At 51.1% G+C, this 21,906-nt stretch overlaps 1 protein-coding gene across 1 annotated transcript in view; it reads right to left on the bottom strand.

Moving 5' to 3' along the window:
* Myo1h (myosin IH) overlaps positions 1 to 20,874 on the bottom strand; it is a 45,596-nt gene extending 24,722 nt beyond the window's left edge. Inside the window, exons 1-13 of the mRNA XM_028854765.2 lie at positions 20,736 to 20,874; positions 18,645 to 18,760; positions 16,988 to 17,186; positions 15,589 to 15,669; positions 11,607 to 11,786; positions 10,415 to 10,513; positions 8,345 to 8,458; positions 7,905 to 7,976; positions 7,141 to 7,260; positions 5,226 to 5,293; positions 4,759 to 4,864; positions 3,880 to 3,960; positions 2,388 to 2,479 (exon numbers count right to left, since the gene is read on the bottom strand). Of these exons, the coding sequence (XP_028710598.1) occupies positions 2,388 to 2,479; positions 3,880 to 3,960; positions 4,759 to 4,864; positions 5,226 to 5,293; positions 7,141 to 7,260; positions 7,905 to 7,976; positions 8,345 to 8,458; positions 10,415 to 10,513; positions 11,607 to 11,786; positions 15,589 to 15,669; positions 16,988 to 17,186; positions 18,645 to 18,760; positions 20,736 to 20,861 (1,454 nt within the window). The 5' untranslated portion in view covers positions 20,862 to 20,874. The remainder of the gene's footprint in view (positions 1 to 2,387; positions 2,480 to 3,879; positions 3,961 to 4,758; positions 4,865 to 5,225; positions 5,294 to 7,140; positions 7,261 to 7,904; positions 7,977 to 8,344; positions 8,459 to 10,414; positions 10,514 to 11,606; positions 11,787 to 15,588; positions 15,670 to 16,987; positions 17,187 to 18,644; positions 18,761 to 20,735) is intronic.
* Between the last annotated feature and the right edge of the window lie 1,032 nt (positions 20,875 to 21,906).

Here is a 21,906-nt window from a genome sequence, read left to right as displayed (position 1 = left end):
GCAGGGGTTTGGGGTTATTTTTTAATTTTGTGTTGTGCCTGCATGTATGTCTGTGCCTGGTGCCTGTTGAGGCCAGAAGACGGTGTTGGATGGCCTGGAACTGGAGTGAGAGACAGGGAACCAAATCTGGGTCCTCTGAAAGAGCAACACGTGCTCTCAATCTCTTCAGCCCCGGTTTTTAAAATAATAATAATAAATAAAAAAAAGAGGTTGGGTGTGGTAGCACACAACTTTTTTTTGGGGGTGGGGGAGGTTTCAAGACAGGATTTCTCTGTGTAGCTTTGCTCCTTTCCTAGATCTCGCTCTGTAGCCCAGGCTGGCCTCAAACTCACAGAAATCCGCCTGCCTCTGCCTCCCGAGTGCTGGGATGAAAGGCGTGCGCCACCACCGCCCGGCGGTAGCACACAACTTTAATCCCAGTACTCAGGAGGCAGGAGGATCTCTATGAGTCTGAGGCCAGCCTGGTCTGCATAGTAAGCTTCAGGCCAGCCAAGGCTACATAGTGAGACCCTGTCTCAAAAATGCAAGGAAGGAGGAGGCGGCGATCCAGTGAGATGGTTCAGTGGGTAAAGGTGCTTGCCACCAAGTCTGATGCCCGTAGTTCGAACCCAGGGACCTGCCAGTAGAAAGAGAGAACTGACTCTTCCTCAAGCTGTCCTCTGACCTCCACACAATGTGGTAAGTGTGTTCACGGGCATTCTCACACACGCAAATAAGTAAATTAATATATATTTTTTCAAAAGGTTTTGGTAAATAGTTCATTTGGCAAAATGCACAAGCATGTATAAGCATGAGACCCGAATTTGATTTTTTAGAACCCAGGGTTTTTTAAAAAAAAAAAAAAAAAAAGGTGAAAGTTGATGGCGTGAACATGTAGCCACAGCCCTGGGGAGTTGGAGACAAACTGGTCCCTGGAGCTCGCAGGCCAGTCAGCCTAGGCTAATGGACGGACCCTAGTCCCGGTGAGAGGCCATTTGTGACTGTGCTCAGTCCATTGGCCACGCTCACTTCATTTGCACATACAGCTTCATCCACTTGTCCCTCGGGTCTGACGGGTTTACTGTGGATGACAACTTCTGTGGACACTCACAGAGCTGCTGGGTAGATGTGGTGAGACCCCACTTTGCAGAAGTGAGGTTCCAATGCCGAAGAGGCTGCTCACCTCCGCTTTGCCCACTCATTCAGCGGCCACGCTGGGACAAGGCCTCAAAGCCAGGTTTTTGTTTTGTTTTCTTTTGTTCGTTGGTGCTAGGGGATGAATCCAGGTCTGACTGGCCAGGAACTTGTTACATAGACCAAGCTGGCCTCGAACTCAGAGATCCTCCTACCTCTGCCTCCCAAGTTTGGGTTTAAGGGAATACCTAACTCCTGGTTCTAGACCCTGTTTACATTTTTCTCTTACTTGTCTCAAAGACTAAGTTAGAATTTGAATTTCCTTTCTGAGCCATTGTGAATGCTTTTGATCAGCATGGGGCTTACGTATAAATGTGAACATCCAGGGGTGTAGAGATGACTCAGAGGTTCCCAGCACCTACATAGGATGGCTCACAACCGCCCATAACTCCAACGTGTGCGCATGCATGCATGCACGCGTGTGCTCGTGCGCACACACACACACTCCCTGCTGCACATTCACACTATTTTAGACACAAATCACTTTTCATTTTTATTTTTCCAGCACTGGAATGAACCCCAGGGCTTTGCACTCCTGGACTGAGCTACAGCCCCATCCCCAGGCTTTCCTCATTTCTTTCTCCATTTTAACGTCCTTCAGTGTGGCCTGAACTCCCGATTCCCTGTCTCAGCCTCCCGAGCACTGGAACGGCCGGGCTGTATCCCTGCATCTGGCTGTCCCTCCTGTCCCTAAATTGTTCACAAGGACCATCTCACACCTGCACCACACATGAAATGTAACCACCACGGCCGAACAAAGCGGGACAGACGCTCTGCTTCCCGTCAGTCCGATTTCTACCAACAAGGGCACGCTGGCACATGAGCCGGCTTTCAGGATGCTACTTTTGTGTATGAGGTCACTGTGCTGTGTGTATGCGTGTGTGCGGTGTGGGTGAGCATATGTACATGGTTGGAGGAGGACAGACACTGCTGTCCTTCTCTGTCACCCTACGCCTTATTCTTTTAGGTCGGCTGGCAGCCAGCAGGCTCCGGCAATTGTCCCTCCACAGCCCTGGGGTTACGGATGAGTGCAGCCATGCCCAGCTTTTCACGTGGGTGCTGGGATCCGAACTCAGGTCCTCAGGCTTGCCCAGCCAATGCTCTCACCCACTGAGCCATCTCTACAGCCCCAAAGTACTTGCGCTCGGACACAGGTCCAAGACAGACGCCATAGCCTCCTCCCCGCGGGCCAGCCCCCCAGATGAAGTACACACGTTTGGAAGTGCGCATGCTTGCCCACTTTCTCTTCCAGCCTCTCCAGGAAGCTCAAGTCTGTAGCGGGACCGGGACGGATGCATTCTTCATCCTTTCAAAGGAAAAGACACCTCAGCTGCGCACCATGGCCTGCGCCGGCTAAAAGCCAAGCGCGTTGTCTCCAGCAGTGGTTGAAGGTTCTAGATTAAATTCCTGTCACCTCGCAGGAGACTGGGTGTACCTCTGCGAGGAAGGGGTTACCCACCACGTGTGCTTGGACCCTGGGCTGGCTGAGGGAGCCTCCACCCCAGAGAGACTGGAAACGCCACACAGTGACTCTCTGCATCTGGCTGGTCCAGGTTCCTTCCCCATCTCCCTCCTAGCCTTTCCTTTCCAGGCGGGGCTTTGCCATGTATCCAGGCTGCCTCTGGCTCCTGCTTTAGTCTTCCCAGGGCTGAGAGCGTAAGCACACCACCAGCACAGGCTCCAACCTGTGTCTGTCTGTCCATCCATCAGCCCTTCCTTCCTTCCTTCCTTCCTTCCTTCCTTCCTTCCTTCCTTCCTTCCTTCCTCCTCCCTTCCTCCCTCCCTCCCCCTTCCCTCTCCTTTCTTCTCCCTTGCCTCTAGTTGGCATCTCGCCATGTAGCTTGGAGTGGTCTCAAACTCATAATCCTCCTGCCTCAGCCTCCTGAGTGTTGGAACAACAGGCATGTACCACCACACCCCAGTCTGACCCATTTTTCTGTCCCTCCTTCCCCCCTCGCCCCTTAGTTAGTGTCTTAATATGTAGCTCAGGCTGGCCTCAAGCTCATGATTCTGGAATGCCGGGATGGCAGGCCCCCACCACATCTTGCTCTGGCTGGCCATAGTTGTGGACTTCCCGAAGACACTTGAGGTTGCCAAGGCAGCTGATGTAAACAGTCTGAACGGGCCGTCAAGGGTCAAGAAGAGCCGCACGCACCATGCAGAGGCCTCATGGAGCGAAAGCGGCTGAGCCTGAACTAGTGCGTTTCTCAGTACTGTGTAGTCCAGGCTGGCCTCAAACCCACAGCAATCTGCCTGAGTTGCTGGGGTTACATGGGGCTTCCTCTGCCCCTTTCAAGCCCTGGGAACATTTGTCCACCTGTGGCAGACACCCAGCATGTGGGGGTCCAGCCCCCACTTTTACGTCCAGGGTACTCGAACAGGGAGAAGTGGGAAATATTTAGATAGAGATACCTAGAAAATGATGAGAGGAAAACTAGAAACACAGGATAGCCTCGGGAGGGCCTGGCTCAAGACCCACCAGCCCCTTCTGTCTCCACTAAAAGGCTTTTAAAGGAATGCCAAGGGGTGGAGCAATAGACCTTCCCCCAGCACAGCCAAGTGCAGACCATCCCAGATAACTAGTGACCATGCACGTGGTCCAGCCATCCCCTAATGCAGCCCTGCTGTGTAAAGCGAGTTCAGTCTCACTAGGAAACCTCTGTGGGCTCCCACACCAGTGAAGGAACTGGGCCATTGTTTTCTCACCAGAATAGACATGATCCCTCGGTGTCTCTCTTCGACCAAGTCACAGATGATCTTGTTGTTGAAGTACTGAACAGGCTCCCACTAAAAGGACGAGAGGGAAGAGCTCTCCCAGCATGCACAGGGGCATTGAGCACATTGGTTTGACAGGGATTCTCCAAATACTTTCTCAAAACCTGATTTTCATTTCCAACCTGAAGAACTACACTTTGGGAGGGACTGGAGAGATGGCTTGGCCGTTAGGAACATTTACAGCTCTCACGGAGGACTCAGATTCAGTTCCCAGTATGCACATCCTGTGGCTTATAACTGCCTGTAACTGGCTCCAGGGAGCCTGCCCCCTTTTCTGGCCCCCACGGGCACCTGTGCCGAGGTGCCCGTACCCACACAGACACATAGCTTAAAATCTTTGAAAATGATGCTTTGGGGGCCGGCGAGAGGGCTCAGCAGGTAAAGGTGTTTGCCACACAAGCCTGAGTTCGACCCCTGGAACCCATGTAAAGGTGGAGGAAAGAACCGACTCCGGGAAGTTGTCCTGTGTCCTGGCATGTGCACCTATACACACACATCGTGCAGATGGACACACAAAACCGAAATTTAAAAATCCTCAAATGATATTTTCTAAATATCCCAAGTATCTTCCTAGGGAAGAATTAAAGTCCTCGATCCAGGAACTATCCAGCGAGATAACACTTCCCAGATGAATGAGGAGGGGCCGGGGTGGAGCTGGGGCTAGAACACCTCACCAGTGTGTTCAAAGCCCTGGGGCTACTGCCAGCCCTGTGCCCTCCTCTGTCTGTCCGTCCTTCCCCTCCCTCCCTCCTCTCCTCCCCTCTCAGAGCCACACACTCACTCAGATTCAGAAACACGTCCAATGCTCACCTCGATGCCTTCGGATTCATACTCGGCCTGCTCGGCCTTCAGCGTCCTCTCTATGAGCAGCTGCTGCAGTTTCTCGTTGCAGTAGTTTATACAGAACTGTTCGAAACTAGAGACGCAGGGGATTTCGATCATGCAACAAAACATGCAACGATCATGTGCAGCTAGGACAGGCACAACCAGACCACCTCTTGGTGAGTACACAGCTCCTATCTACCGAGCGGTCCACTAATAAAGGATGGATCAAGTGGGAACAGGGTCAGGTGGTTTACGGCTCTGCTTCCGGGACAGCGTTGGAGCGGCCAGGGATGCAGCCTGTGAGTGGAGCACGTGCCTAGTGTGTGGATTGAGGGCTGTGGTAATCTGTAGTTCCAGGGTCAGGAAAACTAAGTCCAGCTCCTTAACCATGGCGTAGACTCTGACTAAAACCACAAGGAGGAAAACACGGCAGGCAGACAGCGGCAACTCACCCGTTCTTGTCAAAGACTTCGAAGCCATAGATGTCCAGCAACCCAATCACAGTCTTTTGGGTGAAATCCTAGTGGGAAAAAAAATGCATGCCATTAGCTGCTAGTACTGCGGCTTGGGCCATCCGTGTAGCTTCCAAAACTTCATTGAAACATTTATTTTTAGTGTGTGTGTTTGCAGGTGTCCACAGAGGCCAGAAGAGGGTGTTGGATCCCCTGGAGCTGGTGTTTCGGTCAGCTGTGAGCTACCTGACGTGGGTGCTGGGAACCCAACCTGGTCCTCTGAAAGAGCAGCCAGTGCTTTTAACCACTGAGCCATCCTTCCAGCCCTTACCTAAAGGCTCTTGTGTTGAAACTTAATCCCCACAGTGAGGCTTTAAGAGGAAACTAAACTTGACTGTAGAGTTTGGAGGTGTGGGGGGGAGAGCTCTGGGGGGTCATCAGCTAGATAAGAACACCAGAGTGGAGCCCCCGTGACGAGCTGCTGCTGACTTCCCAGGAAGAGAGAGGGAGACCAGAGCAGACGCATAGAGCGCCTCCTCTCTTGCCATGTGGTACTCATCCTCCTCCTCCTCCTCATCAGAGTAATGGAAAACGGACTGATTCAGCTAGGTTTGTCATTTTGTAATACTTGAAGCCATGTTGTTGTCCCCAAGGCTGGGACTGAGCGACAAAGGGTAACCTCTGGGGCCGGTCAGCCGGCTCCTCCTGCCGGCTCCTCAGCCGGACCTGACCGTGGTTTGTCTAGGCCAGCAACATGTGTCTTCTGCTTCACATCCTGGCTTCATGTCTCTCCAGCCTCCCAAGTGTGCATTCAGATCCAAAACCAACAATGAAAAGTGACCTACAAACTGCCAAGGAAGTGCTTGCCCGGGCGAGAGGGGCAACCACATGGATGCCATTTTATACAGGCATGGGGGCGGACACCCCACAATGAGGCTCTGGTTTCAGTGTTTCTCCCCAAAGTCTACGTGTCAGAAATATCTTCCGATGCTTGTTATCGGTACTTGGAGGACAAGATCCTGAGGTGGGGCCACCAAGATGAAGAGGCTCACCAGCGCATCGAGCCTCCCTATGGGATGTCCTCCACCACGTCGGGTGCTGGAGGAGACGACACCAGATGCAGCATCGTGCTCTCAACCCCCCAGCCTCCAGAACCCTGAGCTAAGTAAACGTCTACACTTCTCCATCACCCAGCTTGTGGAGCCACAGAGAATGTGCTTGTTATTATTAATTTAAAGATTTATTTATGTGTATGTGTGCATGGATACATGCACACATGCCACATGTATTCAGGTACACACAGAGGCCAGAATTGGTCATCTGGGTCCCCTGGAACTGGAATCACAGGTGGTTGTGAGCCGACCATTGTGGATGCTGGGAACTGAACTTGTGTCCTCTGCAAAACCAGTAGCATTCTTAACTGCTGAGCTATCTAGTACCACTTACTATTTTTAATTGGTCACAGTGGGCTCTTCTGTCTGAGTGAACTGAGATGCTGCTTCCTGGTCTGTATTCTGCACCCTAGGCTTAGAGTCATGCCTCAATGTCTGGCTTTAGATAAACTCCCATCTTACCTGATTCCACTCAAAAAAGGAACTTAACCTAAGCAGGAGTTTGGGGATCAGCTGCATGTTCTTAGACATATTAAAATTCTGTGTCTGCATGAAGCTTCTGTGGGCCCACAAAGCCATCTGGTATACCACAGGTGCTATGGATGCCAGACCTTGTGAAGGACTGCCAAGCCATGTGGTGTGTACGCATGTTGGCCTACTGTGTGCAGGCACTGGAAGACCCAATACGATGTCACCCCTGCCCATGAGGCGCTTACGCTCCACCCTTCACAGCCACTTTACTATGGGGACGGTAAGACATCAGCACTTGGTGAGACCAAGACATGCCACCCGTGTTGACCCACCTTGTTGACTAGGGAGGAATTGATTTTATTGACCAGCCAAGTAAACGTCCGCCCGTAAACGGCCTTTGCCATGGCATCTCTAGCGTAAACAGAGAGTTCTACCGTCAGTGGGCATATCACCTGGAAGAAAGGGCAAGGTACGCCGCCGCGTTACAGACGGGGCAAGCCCCGCCCCTCAGTGGTCCCGCTAGTCTTCGGTGGTGACTGAGCAAAGAATACACGTTAGGAGACCGGGACCCAGACACAGCCCTGCCGTCCCGGGGTTTGCAGGCTCAGCTTGGTGCAGGGTTGGGAGCGCGGACCAAACCCGCCAAGAATCACACAAAGGAGAGCCATGGGGCAGGCAGAGTGACAGGTGCCGCAAGGAGAGGTCGAGGCATGTGATCAGGGAAGGGGCCGTGATTCAGGGCTCTGGGGGCTAAAGGATGAAGAACAGGGAAGGGCATTCCAGCAGAGGGAACAGCATGTGCAAAGGCCCCGTGAAGGAGCACCATGTACAAAGCATGAGATGGTGTGGCAGGTGTAGCGGGGGGAGGGGTTAGGAAGGGGGACGAGGGGTAGGAGGTGGGGATGACTAATGGGGGATGGAGGAATGGGGGTGTGGGTGTGGGGAGATGGGGCTGGGACCCCAGCAAGAGCTGAACCACTCAGGGCCTGGTAGGCTGGGTTTGGGGGTTTGTTACCCACAGCGGACACCAGAGAGCTACCATCTGAGTCAGGCAGTCATGGGTGGGGGACACAGATCTCCTCAGTGACATTTTCACCTCCTCTGTTTTGGCTTCAATCTTCCTGTGGGTGAGAGCTTCCAGGAGAACCTCCGGGCAGACCCCCAGGAGCTGCAGGAAAGAATTCGGTCGTCCCTTGGTGACTCTGAAGAGCCTGTGTCCTCTCCAGGTCCAGGGTCCCCCACCCTCGCCACTGTGCTTTAGGGAGGAAGGGCCTCACTGAACCCGCTATGTGCTGCACACCCCTGTCATTTCAGGGAGCCCCGAGACCGGATGACGCCGGCTCAGGGTCAGCCTAGGCTGCGTAAAGAGATCTTATCGCAAAAACAAAAGAAACAGAAGCAAGTTCAGTGGTCGCAGCTCCCCCTAATGCTCCTAACTGGCACCAGCAAAAGAGTGCGGTGCTGGCCATCTGGGCTGCTGTGGACACCTGGGGGCCGGGCTCCCCACTCCATTGCTCTTCAGGAAAGGAAGGTCACCTTGGCAATCCACTTGATCTCGTGCGTGTCCGGAACGCTGGCACAGCCTTGCTTGTCCTCCTTGAAACAAATGTTGCCCAGGTGTAGGACGCTGGCGATGATCCCAAAGAGGTTCTAGATATGTTTAGGCAGGCGGGGGACAGCGACAGAGGGGTCAGCAGCACCTCCCTGACAAACGGCATTGAGACATCTCCCTGCCCAGTTCACAGAGCCAGCTGCCTCCTCCCTAGGAATGTGCCCTGGTCACTTCCGGTATTAATTAGCTTAATGAGGAATGGGGGCTGGAGGAAAGCCTCTCTCAGCCCCCAGCACAAAATATAAATACATGAACATTTTATAAAAGCAGTTTGTAAGCCAGGTGTGATGGCGCACACCTTTAATCCCAGCACTGGGGAGGCAGAGGCAGGTGGATCCCTGTGAGTTTGAGGCCAGCCTGGTCTACAAGGCCAGAATAGCCAGGGCTACTGCACCAAGAAACCCTGTATACAAAAACCAAACCCAAACAAAACAAAAAACCCTTATTAAAAATCAGTTTATAAAACAACAAACTCCCAGCTAGCAGGGGAAGTGTATGCATGTAACTCCAGCACTTGGGAGGCTGAGGCAGGGGGATCACTATTTCCAGGCTAGACTGGGCTACTTAGCAAGACCCTGTCTCCAAACCAACCTCATAGGTAAGCCATTCAGTTTTCAAATAGTGTGTCTCAAATATTATCATTTTATAAAACTACATTTTGGTCCTTGAAAGATAAACAGATTTTTGTTTTGTTTTTCGAGACAGGGTTTCTCTGTGTAGCTTTGGAGCCTTTCCTGGAACTCACTCTGTAGACCAGGCTGGCCTCGAACTCACAGAGATCCGCCTGGCTCTGCTTCCCAAGTGCTGGGATTAAAGGCGTGCACCACTGCCGCCAGGCATGAACAGATTTATAATCAGAACAGAAAATCAAAAGACAAAATTCTGTTCAGTATTTACCCATGATGCAGTTTGTTTCAAAACTGAAGAGTAAATAAAGAATAAATGTGCAAGCCCAGTGGATCTAAGTCGAGACTGGACTTAGCCTGGAGGAGGAACCATGTCCCCTCCCTCTACGCTGGAGAAACTCAAGCTGACAGGAAAGAGGTAAAATGCCCACTTTTTATTTGACCAGGGTATGACTGATCTTTTAAACTATTTAATGCATGAGGCAGATTTACATTAAATAGTCTTCACTATTTATCTCAAAGTGCTTGCATTACATTATGTCCAACATTTTATCCTATGCATGTTCACCTGTGGGACATGTCCATACGTGTGTGCATGGGTGTGTATTTGTGTGCATGGAACAGGTGTTAGCTCACAGGCATCATGTCCACCTTTTAGTTGTTTATTTATGTTTACCAGTTCCTCACTGATCTGGAACTTACCATAGGAACCAGGCTGGCTGGCCAGCGAGCCCAGGGACCCCCTTCCACTCCCCCCTCATTGCTGGGATCACAAGTGTGCGCCATACACGTGGCCTTCTTTTTTTAGGGGCTGGAGAGGTGGCATGGTGGCTATGAGCACTTGTTGCTCTTGCAGAGGACCTGGGTTCTTTTTCCAACACCCACATGATGTCTTACAAGCATCTGTAACTCCAGATCCAGGGGAATCTCCCGTCCTCTTTTGGCCTCGGTGGGTACCAGGCACGTATGGGATGTACCGACATACATGCAGGCAAAACACTCAAACACATAAAATACATCTGCACTGGGTCTGCTGGAACTGGAATTGTGAGTGGTTCCCAGCCACACGACATGGGCAATGTTACAAGAGCAAATGTTGTTAACTGCTGGGCCGTCTCTCCAGCTCCTACACCCGGTTTTGATGTGGGTTCTGGGGATAAAGCACTCTGCCAACTGCACCATCCCCCAGCTATATCCTAGGTCTTTACCTACCGACTGCACCGTCCCCCAGCCATATCTGGGACATTGCTCATCAATTCCTCCACTCCTGTCTCATGCCTTTCTTTGCTGAGTCCAGTGATCCTACAGTGACCAAAACCCCAAGAACACAGGGCGGTTCCCACCCAGACAGAAGCCCAGGGCCTTTACCTCAAGGTCAGCTTCTGTAAAGTCGATGACAGAAAAGGCATTGGACACAGTTTTCCAGTCATTCCTGTCGTTGATAGGTGACTCTCGGGCACAATGACCCTGTGACACAGTTGGATCTGTTAGTGTCATTTTAAGGACAGTTGAACGTGCACACACCAGTTCCTAACGTGAAGTGGTTTTCTGATCCCGCAGAACCCACTTCTGTAACGTCCCGAACCGTAGAGAAGGTTTTAAACCACCTCGCAGAGGTCACTGGCTGGCGGCAGCTTCTTTTCAGTTTTATTTGGCATTTTATCTTTAAAAATCCCTGTCCTGAGAAACTTCCAAAGTTAGTGGACCGTATTTTCAGGACCTGTTTTAAAACACGTTTCCTTTGTGCTAATTGGAAGGTGTTTGTCTAAAAGGGATCGGCTGAAGCATGCAAAAAAAATAACAGTGCTTAAATTCGGATGATGGCCTTGATGAGCTTCGACGTTCAGAAAAAAAAACCCAGGCAGAGGCTGCAGAAAAAGTAATGCCTCTGAGTTCAACTCTGAACAGCGCTAGCTCCCAGGCCGGCCTGAGCTCTCTTCCCTTTGCAGCGGAGCTCTCGGAGTGGAAGGTGGGGAGCTGTAGAGAGTTCTGTTCAGATTGGTGGATGGGGCAGAGGGAGACAATGCCCGTCACACCTGCACCAGCCACTCTCACCTCGACTGTGCGCCACATCTAAGGGGAGTGTGTGTGTGTGTGTGTGTGTGTGTGTGTGTGTGTGTGTGTGACGCTGGCACTGAAAACCAGGACCCTGTGTGTCCTCGGCAGGTCCTGGACCACTGAGCTGCATCCTCAGAACATGGGACGTGATATCGTAACAGCTCTGGCAGCCCCATCCCACCCTGGAAGGTTGACCCCAACATCTTTTTTGTTCACTAAGGTGGTGCTGAGTTTCGAACCCAGGGCCTCGTACATATGAGGCCAGGCTCTACCCCTGGTGGTGTTCCCTCCATTTCTAAGACAGCTCATCCAAATCTCATTTCTACTGGGAATTAGACACTGGTTTGCTTTCCCAAGGTGAGATGGCTGTCAGTCCCGAGAGAAGATGCATTAGCTTGCTTGTGACAGGTGTTATGCAGGAGAGGACAATCAGAACAGCAAACGCCCCCGCCCCCTCCTCCCCCTCCCGAGGGCCACCAAAGCCAGGCACCGGTCCTCTAACCTGTGAGAGGTATTTGTACAGCTGAGGGTCCTGCTCAAGTCCCAGGGAGGCGAGGCGCTCCACTTCCCCACCCGCCAGCAGCTGGTAGAAGATGTGGAAATTCCGCTCCCCGTGGTTTTGATAGACGACGCGGGATTTTTCGATCAAGTAACTGATGATATGCCCGCCTACGGGGATGCCCTTCAAAACAAAAAAAAAAAAAAAAAATGCAGGGTGATGGCTATGACAAGTCCCCTCCCACTGTGGACCTAATGAACAGCAGCGGTCTAGCTCAGGGTGGTTTTCTTCATTGGTAGGATGGGGGGAGTCTCAGTAGCAGACTAGCTTCAGCGTTATTGTGTAGTCCAGGCTAGCCCTGAACTCACACTTTTCCTGCCTCATCTCCCAAGCGCTAAAATGACAGGAATGCACTGTCATGGCCAACTCAGAAGCCTTAAAATGTGAATGAATAACCATCTCCCTGGGTCAATGATTGACGTTTCCTCGGCTCTGGTTTTCGACCACTCCGAGGTTAGGAAGGTACTTTCTCTGCTTATTTTAAAGTTTAATGTTTCAGACTATGGTCCATCATGCCAATTTTAAGGTAACTTATCATTTGTATTTATTAGTATGTGTCTGTGTGTGCAAGCATGCATGCACATGTACCATAAAATACATGTGGAGGTCGGAGAACAACTTTCAGGATTTCATCATTCCCTCCTTTCACCATGTGGGTTCTGGGGATTGAGCCTGGGCCATCAGGCTTGTGTAGCAAGTGCTTGTACATACCAACTCATCTTGCCAACCCACACCGTTTAATTTTTGTATATGGCGTGAGGTAAAGGTCAAAGGTCTTCTGAAATCATTATTAACAGTAGGTATCAATAAAAACATCATTCATTGGAAAGATGCCGTCGTCCCTACTGAATCTCAGTGGTGATTTTAAATAGATTTTTTTTTTTTTAAGTATGACTGGAGAGACAGCACACTTCTTGCTCCTCCAGAAGGAGTTCAAATCCTAGCACTCCGTCAGATAGCTTACAACCTCCGGTAACTCCAGCTCCAGGGGACCTGACACCGTCTTCTGGCATCTGTGGGCACTTCCACACACATAGCACATGCTCACATACACAAACATAGATTTTAAAAAATTAGATATTTTATCACTTTTGTGTGTTTGTGTATGTGGCGGCAGGGCGAGGACACACACGTCCCCTCAGCTTGGGTGCAGAGGTCAAAGGACCTCTCATCTTCAGGAGTCCCTTCTCCCTCCTATCACGTGGGTCCTGGGGTTGAACTTCAGCTGCCATCTTGGTGACAAGTGACTTTACCCTCTCAGCCATCCCCCAGCCCCACCTCATTCCCATACTAATTTCGAGGCTCCAGTGAGTTACCATAGTTCTATGTCTTCGTGGACAAGAATTCTATCTGACAATGTGGGGTGTGGGCAGACACATGGATGGCGAGGAACCCCCACACACGGCTGCTGGGGTTCACAGGTGAACCCATTAGAAGATGACAGATTGCTCCAAGGATAGGCTCCTGTGTAGCGAGGCTCTTGTCACATGATCCAGAGTACAGCCAAGTGCTGTGGTGCACAATCCCAACACTCGGGAGGCTGAGGCAGGAGGATAGCCATGAATTTGAGACCAGCCTAGGCTCTGTAGTAAGTTCTATGACTGTCTGGGCTACAGTGTAAGGTGTTACATTGTGCATTATGTATTTTATGCCTGGCTTTCCTCAGTCAACATGATACATTTGAGAAATCTATTTGCTGTAGGCAAAACTGTCCACTTGAAAAAATTATTGTGTGTGTGTGTGTGTGCGTGTGTGTGTGTGTGTGTGTGTGTGTGTGTGTGTGCGTGTGTGTGTGTGTGTGTGTGTGTGTGTGTGTGTGCACGTCCAGACAATTATTATGTTTAATATCTTTAAGGCCGGGTGGTGGTGGTGCACACCTTTAATCCCAGCACTTGGGAGCCTGGTCTACAGAGTGAAATCCAGGACAGGCTCCAAAAGCTACACAGAGAAACCCTGTCTCGAAAAACAAAACAACAACAACAAAAAGTAATAATTAAGACAGTGTGGATATCAAGAGGAAAGGAAACAGCTATTATCAAGCATGGAGAACAGAGAGACCCCACATATTCCTGTCACAAAATCACCACTATGGGGCCAGTGAGATGGCTCTGTAGATGGCCAGCAGATAACGTTACCTGTCACTAAGCAAGATGGTCCGAGTTCAGTTCCCAGAACCCACACGGTAGGAGGAGAGAACCGGTTCCTGCAAGCTGTCCTCTGACCCCGACACTCACATGGTGGTGCATGTGTCCCCTGCCTTGAGAATCAGCTGCATGCAGCCGTGATTGCAGGAGCCAACACCCTGGTAACCCTTGGACTGGTGGGTCTTGTTGGGCCAACTTCCGGCTGCTGGGAGTTTCTACATCTTGCTCTGAGTGGTAACGCCCCACGGACAGATATATATGTAAAACGCACTGAGCTGACGTTTTCAGTGGATATGTTCAACTTTGATTAAAAAAAAAAAAAAGTCTGCAACCACGCAGAGGCAGGAAATATCTTTCCAAGTCTACGTGCATGCTACCATAGCAGCTCATGGACCAACTTCCGGGAGGCCCTGAGGTAGCCAGACTAAACAGCTACTCTGCAACCCCGGACACCTGCTGCTCCCTAGCCTGTGACTTAGCCACTTGGAATGTATGTCTGTAAGGGGAGTATGTACTCACATGCTCACATGCAACAGACACACTTTAATTGCGTGTGTAGCACCACCTCGTTCATTCATTCACTCATTCGCATACTGCTCACGGCTACCTTCATGCTACAACAGACAGCATTTTGATTGAGGCTGTCTCACAGAGTGGAAGATATTCCCTACCTTGCCCTATCTGAGAAGGTTGCATGTCCCTTCATGCAGACCCCACACCCGCACAATGTGTTGTTTGCTTTGCATTTGTTTTATTTAAAAAAAAAAATGGCAGCCTGTCCGTCCCCAGGGCCCACCTGTGTGACACCAAGCTGTGGTATGTCTGTGTCACCTCACTGTGGAAGCACATCCCACGTCAGCCTTCCTCTGTGGGTGGACAGGGAGCCCTCTCCATGCTGGCCGATACACCCAGTCTTCAGTCATTGTGAGCAGGACTGTTGTGGACATGGTTACGAATCGGTGGGACACCTCTACAAGTGGAATGCTGCCTAGACTTCACACAGTAGCCCAGGCTAGCCTCAAATTCATGGCTGTCCTCCTGCCTCAGCCTCCTGAGTGCTGGGATTGTGCGCCACAGCACTTGGCTGTACTCTGGATCATGTGACAAGAGCCTCGCTACACAGGAGCCTATCCTTGGAGCAATCTGTCATCTTCTAATGGGTTCACCTGTGAACCCCAGCAGCCATGTGTGGGGAGTCCTCGCCATCCATGTGTCTGCCACACCCCACATTGTCAGATAGGATTCTTGTCCACAAAGACGAAGAACCATGGTAACTCACTGGGGTGCTAAAATTATCTTGGGGGGAGTGAGGTGGGGCTGGAAGGTCAAGTGTTTGCCCTACCGTGTAAGGGCCTGACTGGGTCCTCAGCACATGTCTGCAATCCCAGGGTTCTCACAGTGAGGTGGGAGGTAGAGACACCAAGGGCTCACAGGCCGGCTGGCCCGACATGCAGCGGTGGGACAAGAGACCTCGTCTCCAACGAGGCAGAGGGTGAGGACACTGAAAATGCCCTTTGACCTCCACATGGGTGCCACGCTGCATGTTCAGAATGCACCTGCAGCATGCATAGACAGACAGACAGACAGACAGACAGACACACACACACACACACACACACAGAGACAGAGACAGAGACAGAGAGAGACAGAGAGAGAAAGAGAGATTGTTAAAAGTTATCCTTACCCTGAATTTTCCCACCGCTTGTGTCAATAATGCCCTTTCCCCCAAAAGTTACCTCGGCAAAGGGTCCCCAGGAGCCTGTGCAGGAATTGCTGCATACCTGGAAGTCAAACTGTATGTCCATATATTTCCCAAATCTGCTGGAGTTGTCGTTCCGGGGTGTCTTGGCATTTCCGAAAGCCTTTGGATACAAATGTCACACGGTGTCGCTTTGGCTCACTATGCTTGGCAAGTCCCTGCCCCCAACCAACATGCTCATTAGAAAATAGAGGCCGCTGGGAGGGGCTAAAGAGGGAAACCACACTTGATCTTCTTAAAAAAAAAAGTCACTAGCTACAGAGGATCCAATTCTAATGCTGTATTTGGACACAGGGAAAGCGGGGTGGGGGTCCCCCCAGAATCTCTGAGGAGATCTATTAGAAATCACTGAGGATTCGCAGGCTCGGCTGGCAGCCCGTCACACACACTTCTCACACTCAAGGGCTAGTCACAAACCCCTTCAGCGGAGCATTCTCACGGACGGGGCAGCCGCACAGGGGACAGGGACTTGTCCTGCATCAGCCGGCAGGTCGGCACATCGTCATGGTAAAAATGACAACCCACGTGATTCCAATTAGAGGGAAGTGCTAGTCACATGGGCTTTTGTCATGTGTCCCACGGAACCTTCAAGGCCTCTGGAGACTCCAGGACCCCGAGCAGACACATTCCTCAGCTGGGAAGATGGACTCTGGGTCAGAGGGCTTTGCAGAGGCCTGCTGGATTACATCCAAACCTGCAGGCTTCACTGGAAGGTCATGTCCCTCCCTGTGACAAGGTCATGTCTGCTGTGGGATGTTCTGTGTGTCCTGTGGGAGCCCGTTCTCAGGTTCCTCGGGGCTCTACCCAGCAGGTCCGCATAGAGGATGATTAGGACCATGGGCCTGAGTGCAGGTGTCTGAGATGGTCTGCACTTGGCTGTGCTGGGGGATGGTCTGTATGTCAAATTGCTCTGATTGGTCAATAAATAAAACCTGATTGGCCGTGGCTAGGCAGGAAGTATAGGCGGGACTAACAGAGAGGAGAAAAGAAAGAACAGGAAGGCGGAAGGAGTCACTGCCAGCCACCGCCAGGATAAGCAGCATGTGAAGATGCCACAAGCCGCATGGCAGGGTATAGATTTATGGAAATAGATTAATTTAAGCTATAGGAACAGATAGCAAGAAGCCTGCCACAGCCATACAGTTTGTAAGCAATATAAGTCTCTGTGTTTACTTGGTTGGGTCTGAGCGGCTGTGGGACTGGCGGGTGACAGAGATTTGTCCTGACTGTGGCAAGGCAGGAAAACTCTAGCTACACGTCCCTCCCTGTGACAAGGCCATGTCCCTCCCTGTGACGGTGCCCGTCAAGCCCCTTTTCCCCTGTCGTCACATGCCTATTTTTACTGCTCTACCCAGGCAGAGGACTCCTTTTCCTGGGGGGCCTCCTGGAAGTCCCCTCAGGGGGCCCTCAAGGTCACTCACCTCCAGGATTGGGATGGAAAGCAGCAGCCTGTCCCGGGCTATCTGGAGTGACTCAGTCATCGGGCAGGTCACTGCGAAGTACTGGAGGATCTTCTTGGAGGCCTCCGTCTTCCCCGCCCCGCTCTCTCCAGAGATGAGGATGAAGTGATTGTTCAGCTCTGAGCACATCATGCGGTAGGCATTGTCGGCGATGGCGTAGCTAGAGGAGGAGCGGACGGAAGCACCCGGTTTCTGGTGCTGCGGGGGTCGCCCTGGCGCTCACACACGGACTATCCTGCCTCTAGGGAGCCACAGTCAGACTGCGCCACCTCAGAAACATCTCTGCCAGGATCCCCCCCAAATGACCCGGCGCAGAGAGGGCCAGATGACAAACTTCAGGGACGCAGGAGTTCAAGGCAAGGGAGGCGGTTTCAAAATCTACCCACGTGACACCGAGTCTAGAATCACCTGGAGGTGGGCGGGGTCTGTGGGAGATTGAGGGGAGAAGATCCGCCCACCACGGGCGCCATGCCTGGGATCTTGGACTGTGTGACTAGGGGACAGAGAACTGAGCAGCAGCAGTGTGCGTTCAGCGCTGTCTGCTTCCCGATTGCGGATATGGTGTGACCAGCTGCCTCCTGTTCCTGCCTCCTTAGCTTCTCCGCCATGATGGACTCTGCCCTTCAACCGAGAGGCAGAATCGAACCTTTCTCCCCAAAGTTGCCTTCGTCATGGCAGTTCACCACGGCAACAGAAGAGTAGCTGAGGCAGATTAGTTAATTTGATTCTAGAGATTGGATCAAACACACCGCCTACCATAAAGCACACATCGAGCCCCACGAGGTTATTTTTCTTATATCCATTTCCATTTCTTTTGAGAGTAAACCAGATGCTAAATTACATCCCTGTGAGATATTCTGCTAACCTTGGGTAAGAAACAGCATCTTGTCGGAGCATTAAATAACTCCATAAATACAATAAAATACTGTCTTCTCTTTTCTCAACACCTGGGGCACAGGGAAACCAAAGATTAAAAACTCTGATACCATCAGCCCATGAGGTTAAACTACCATGAGCATTTTATTCCTGGAATCGGAAACCAAACTTGAAGCTCTCCTGAGAGCTAGTGAGCTGGGGGCTCAGTGGAGGAGCCATTGACGGTGCTGCTGAGGAAAAAAATCTACCGATGTTTTAGGAGGAGGTTTAGCCTCCAGGACACAGGGGAGAACTAGCCTAGAGGTCAACAGCAGAGGGACAGAGTTAACAGTGTGCAGACCAGGCAAGAAATCGCTCAGACCCAGACCAGAGGGGGCCTTAGCTGCAGTAACTCTCAGGCACCAGCAGGTGGCACCACAGCGGCCACATAGTAATTCTATAGTCACTAGCAGGTCTGAGGTTCCACAAAGATCCCTCCTCCTGTCCATTTAGGCTGAGATGCTCACGTGACCTGCTAACGTTTTTCTACTGCTTTGACATGAAAGAGTGCAGGACCTAAGGGACATCCATCATGGAGGCGGAGGAGGGATGATGGATGGATGGATGGATGGATGGATGGATGGATGGATGGATGGGCAGACAGATGGGAGAATATGGAGAAAGAATAGATAGGGAAAATATGCAATGAGGAGGGGAAAAAAATGAAACTGGGCCTGGATGTGACCCTAGGGAAGCTACTTACACATGAGGTGGGAGTTCAAAGAAATTAACCCCTTGGTAAAGTTCCATCTGGCTGGCGGTGTAGATTCCCAGCTCCTGGTACGGATTCACGGACACGAGCAGCGTCCCGATATATGTCTGAAGGAAGAAGGGACCACACCCTGTGTGAGGAATCCTGTGTACAAATAGAGCCGCACACTCCGACCCCCAGGCACTGACTCCACGTTGACAATGTCATCCAACGAGGCATGTGTGGAGGGGTGAGAGCAGACAAGATGCAGCCCTGACTCAAGACAGCATCAAAGAATCCGTCGTTCAGGGGTGTACAGAAGGCAACGCACAGGAAGGCTGCATTAGCTAGCGGGCTTCCCGAAGATTCCACTGAGGAGTGGACATCTGTGTAGAAGCTTGGAGGACAAAGAGCTAGTCATGACCAGGAAGTGTGCTTCAGGATGACGGGTCCAGACGGAGGGCTGACGGCACTCAGCCAGTGCAGCTAAAGCCTGTGCGTGTGGGGAGCTGGGAGAAGGGGGAAGAGGCCATCATGGAGAAGGTCTGAGCGCTGCAGGAACCAACACTCCGTTCTAAAAACAGTGGGTGGGGAAGACATGCTCTCCCCTAGTGAAAGGAAGACCAGCCTGCTGCTCTCCCATAAGTGGATGTCCCTGAATGGGTGCCTGGACCCAATTAATGCTTTACAGATGTCTCCCTGAGCTCCGGCTGAACGTGCAGGACAGAATATGCAGGGCAAGCCTGCTTACCCACACTCTAGAGCCCCACAGAAGCCTCTCATCGCCAGCACTTCTTCAGACTTGAGCTGTTGGCTCTGCTCCGATTCAGACCGTCCCAAGTGCTCATGTCTGTGACCTAGCCACTGACCGAAGGCCCCTTGGAAAGCAGTCATAAATAAACGAGCTGCTCCAAGGTCAATGCCAAAACAGAAATAGCTGGTTCCTTTGAAAATAAGTGGGGCACCTTCAGATTCTGAACTTGCTGTTTCGCACCATTTAGGGGCAGACATCTACACCAGACACACTCAGATCATTGCGGACGACTTTTTTAACCACCAGGACAAAAGTCAACTGGAGACCCGAAGAGAAAAGGGTATTTTGATACAAATTTTCCGCTATTTAATCAGTGTAATCAGTGGCCTTGAGGGTAGAAAGTTGTCCCTGAAGTTCACCCACTGAAACCGGCAGCTTTTGGTCTAGCCCTGATGACCCTGTCATACCACGTCATTTACACTTTGCTTATATGGAAAGTTTGTTTCCATTTTTACAATTAAGTGTGAGCATTCTGAAAGTCAGGGGATGAAACATTTAAGAAATATTTTTTCTAGTAACTTTGGTTTCAACACATTGAATTATAATATATATGAAATAGTATATGTGTATGTATATAATATATATATTATATACACACACTTTATAGTGTGCGCACACACACACACACTATAAGTTGTTTCTGCTGGAGATCCAGCCCAGGTCCCTGAGCATGCCCATCAGGACAAGATCTGTCTGAGATGGGTTTGGTAAAAAGCTATTTTCTTGGTCCTTGAAGCTGTACAGTAAGTACAAAGGTGATCTCTTAGGTTCCCTCCCTGGCATCTATTCCCCCACTTGTTCCAGAAGATTCCACAAGCGTCAAGGATGCTGGGACTTTACCCCTCACCCCCAGAGTGGGCTTGTAAAGCAGCCTGACCAATCGAATCTCTGTCCCTGTCTACGGGGATTGGTTGAAAGGCAGGCACTTGACCCAAAATGAGCCAATCAGAGTCAGCATCTACTCTGGACCATCTGCTAGAGATATCTCCAGAAAGATACCACTCCCTTCCAGGGAAGAAAGGCCAAGCTGAAGCACGGGCTGTCACCCTGCCGCTCAGCCCAGAGAAGTTGCCTCAGGAGGAATCAGCAGCAGGGAAGGCAGAGCAGAGCAGTGCTAGTCTGTTTCTGGATTCTTCAGTTATGTCAATTGGTGGAGGTCGGTCTAAGTGACTCCTGCCTCCCCGGCTGGGTGGAGAGCGCCCCCTGCAGGCCCCTAGCGGTGAGGTCATTCAAGGTCCTCCAGGCTGTGCACAGGGAGGGACCGACTGTGCAAGCAGCTGCTTACGTACGTAGATGAGGTTCTCTCTGAAACGCTTGCGAAGGTTCTCCAGGAAGGCGGATTCGCTGGTGTAGGCGTCCAACAGCACAAAGTCCTGCACTCCGACCTTGTCGCGGGCGGTGAGCGTCCCCTCCATGTGCAGACGGATGTGTCTCTTCCTCACTTCTTCTTTCTGTGGGGAACAGGACATTCCTCAGCAGGCCACTCACCCGGAGTCTGGTGTCTGCCATGAAACACGCTAAACCCTGGGGCAGCAATGGGCTGAGGTGATGGTGGCTGAGACATTCAAGCATGTCTTCACCGGTGATTTTATCACGCTTTTCCATGCTTAGGTATGTTTGGATTCACAAATACTCACCATTGTCTCAAAATTGGCCACAGCATTCAGTAAGATAGCACCCTGTTTGGGTGTGGAGTGTGTGTGTGTGTGTGTGTGTGTGTGTGTGTGTGTGTGTGTGTGCACAAATGTGTATATATGCAGGGGGACACAGGCTATGTCATGTAGTCTAGGCCTGCAGTACATTACCATGTATCAGTCTATAACGTTCTTATAGGAACAACACTGACTAATGGTGTATTTCTCAGAACATACCCACCATTAAGTAGCACGTGATATATGCATGTGTATGTATGTCTGTATATGTATTTGTGTGTGTGTGTGTGTGTGTAAACAGCAATGGCAGCTGATAGAAACCTCACACCTGCTTGTGCATTGCTATTCTAAAGACTTGGTTTGTGGTGTCCTATTAAACCCAAGTCTGTTTATTCTGCTGAGGTCAGTAAGGAAACTGAGGGATGTTATGAGCCACAGCCAAGATCTGCTAAAAGGCAGAACTGGGGGCATGAAAGCTGCCTAGGAGTCGAGGAGATGCTTCAGTTGGTAAAATGCTCACCATGCAACCTTGAGGACCTGAGTGTGGGCCCCAGAACTCGTGCAGAAAAGCTGAGCACGGTGGCATACACACAGCCCCGCACTTGGGAGGTGGTGGCAGGCAGATTCCTGGGGCCTGCTGGCCAGACAGCATGAGTTCCAGGCCGTGAGGAATTTCATTTCAAAAAGATGGTTAATGGACAACCCAAGGTGGATAGCTCCCGAGGAAGGACACAGGTTGTCCTCTGACCTCCGAATGCAAATGCACACATGTGCGTACCCATCCACCCACACCTGCTCATGCCCATGC

The sequence above is a fragment of the Peromyscus leucopus genome, chromosome 23, assembly GCF_004664715.2.
Source record: "Peromyscus leucopus breed LL Stock chromosome 23, UCI_PerLeu_2.1, whole genome shotgun sequence".
In the NCBI taxonomy this organism is placed as follows: domain Eukaryota; kingdom Metazoa; phylum Chordata; class Mammalia; order Rodentia; family Cricetidae; genus Peromyscus; species Peromyscus leucopus.
The sequence above is the reverse complement of the archived record's forward strand: the minus strand, read 5'-3'. Positions and strand labels throughout refer to the sequence as shown.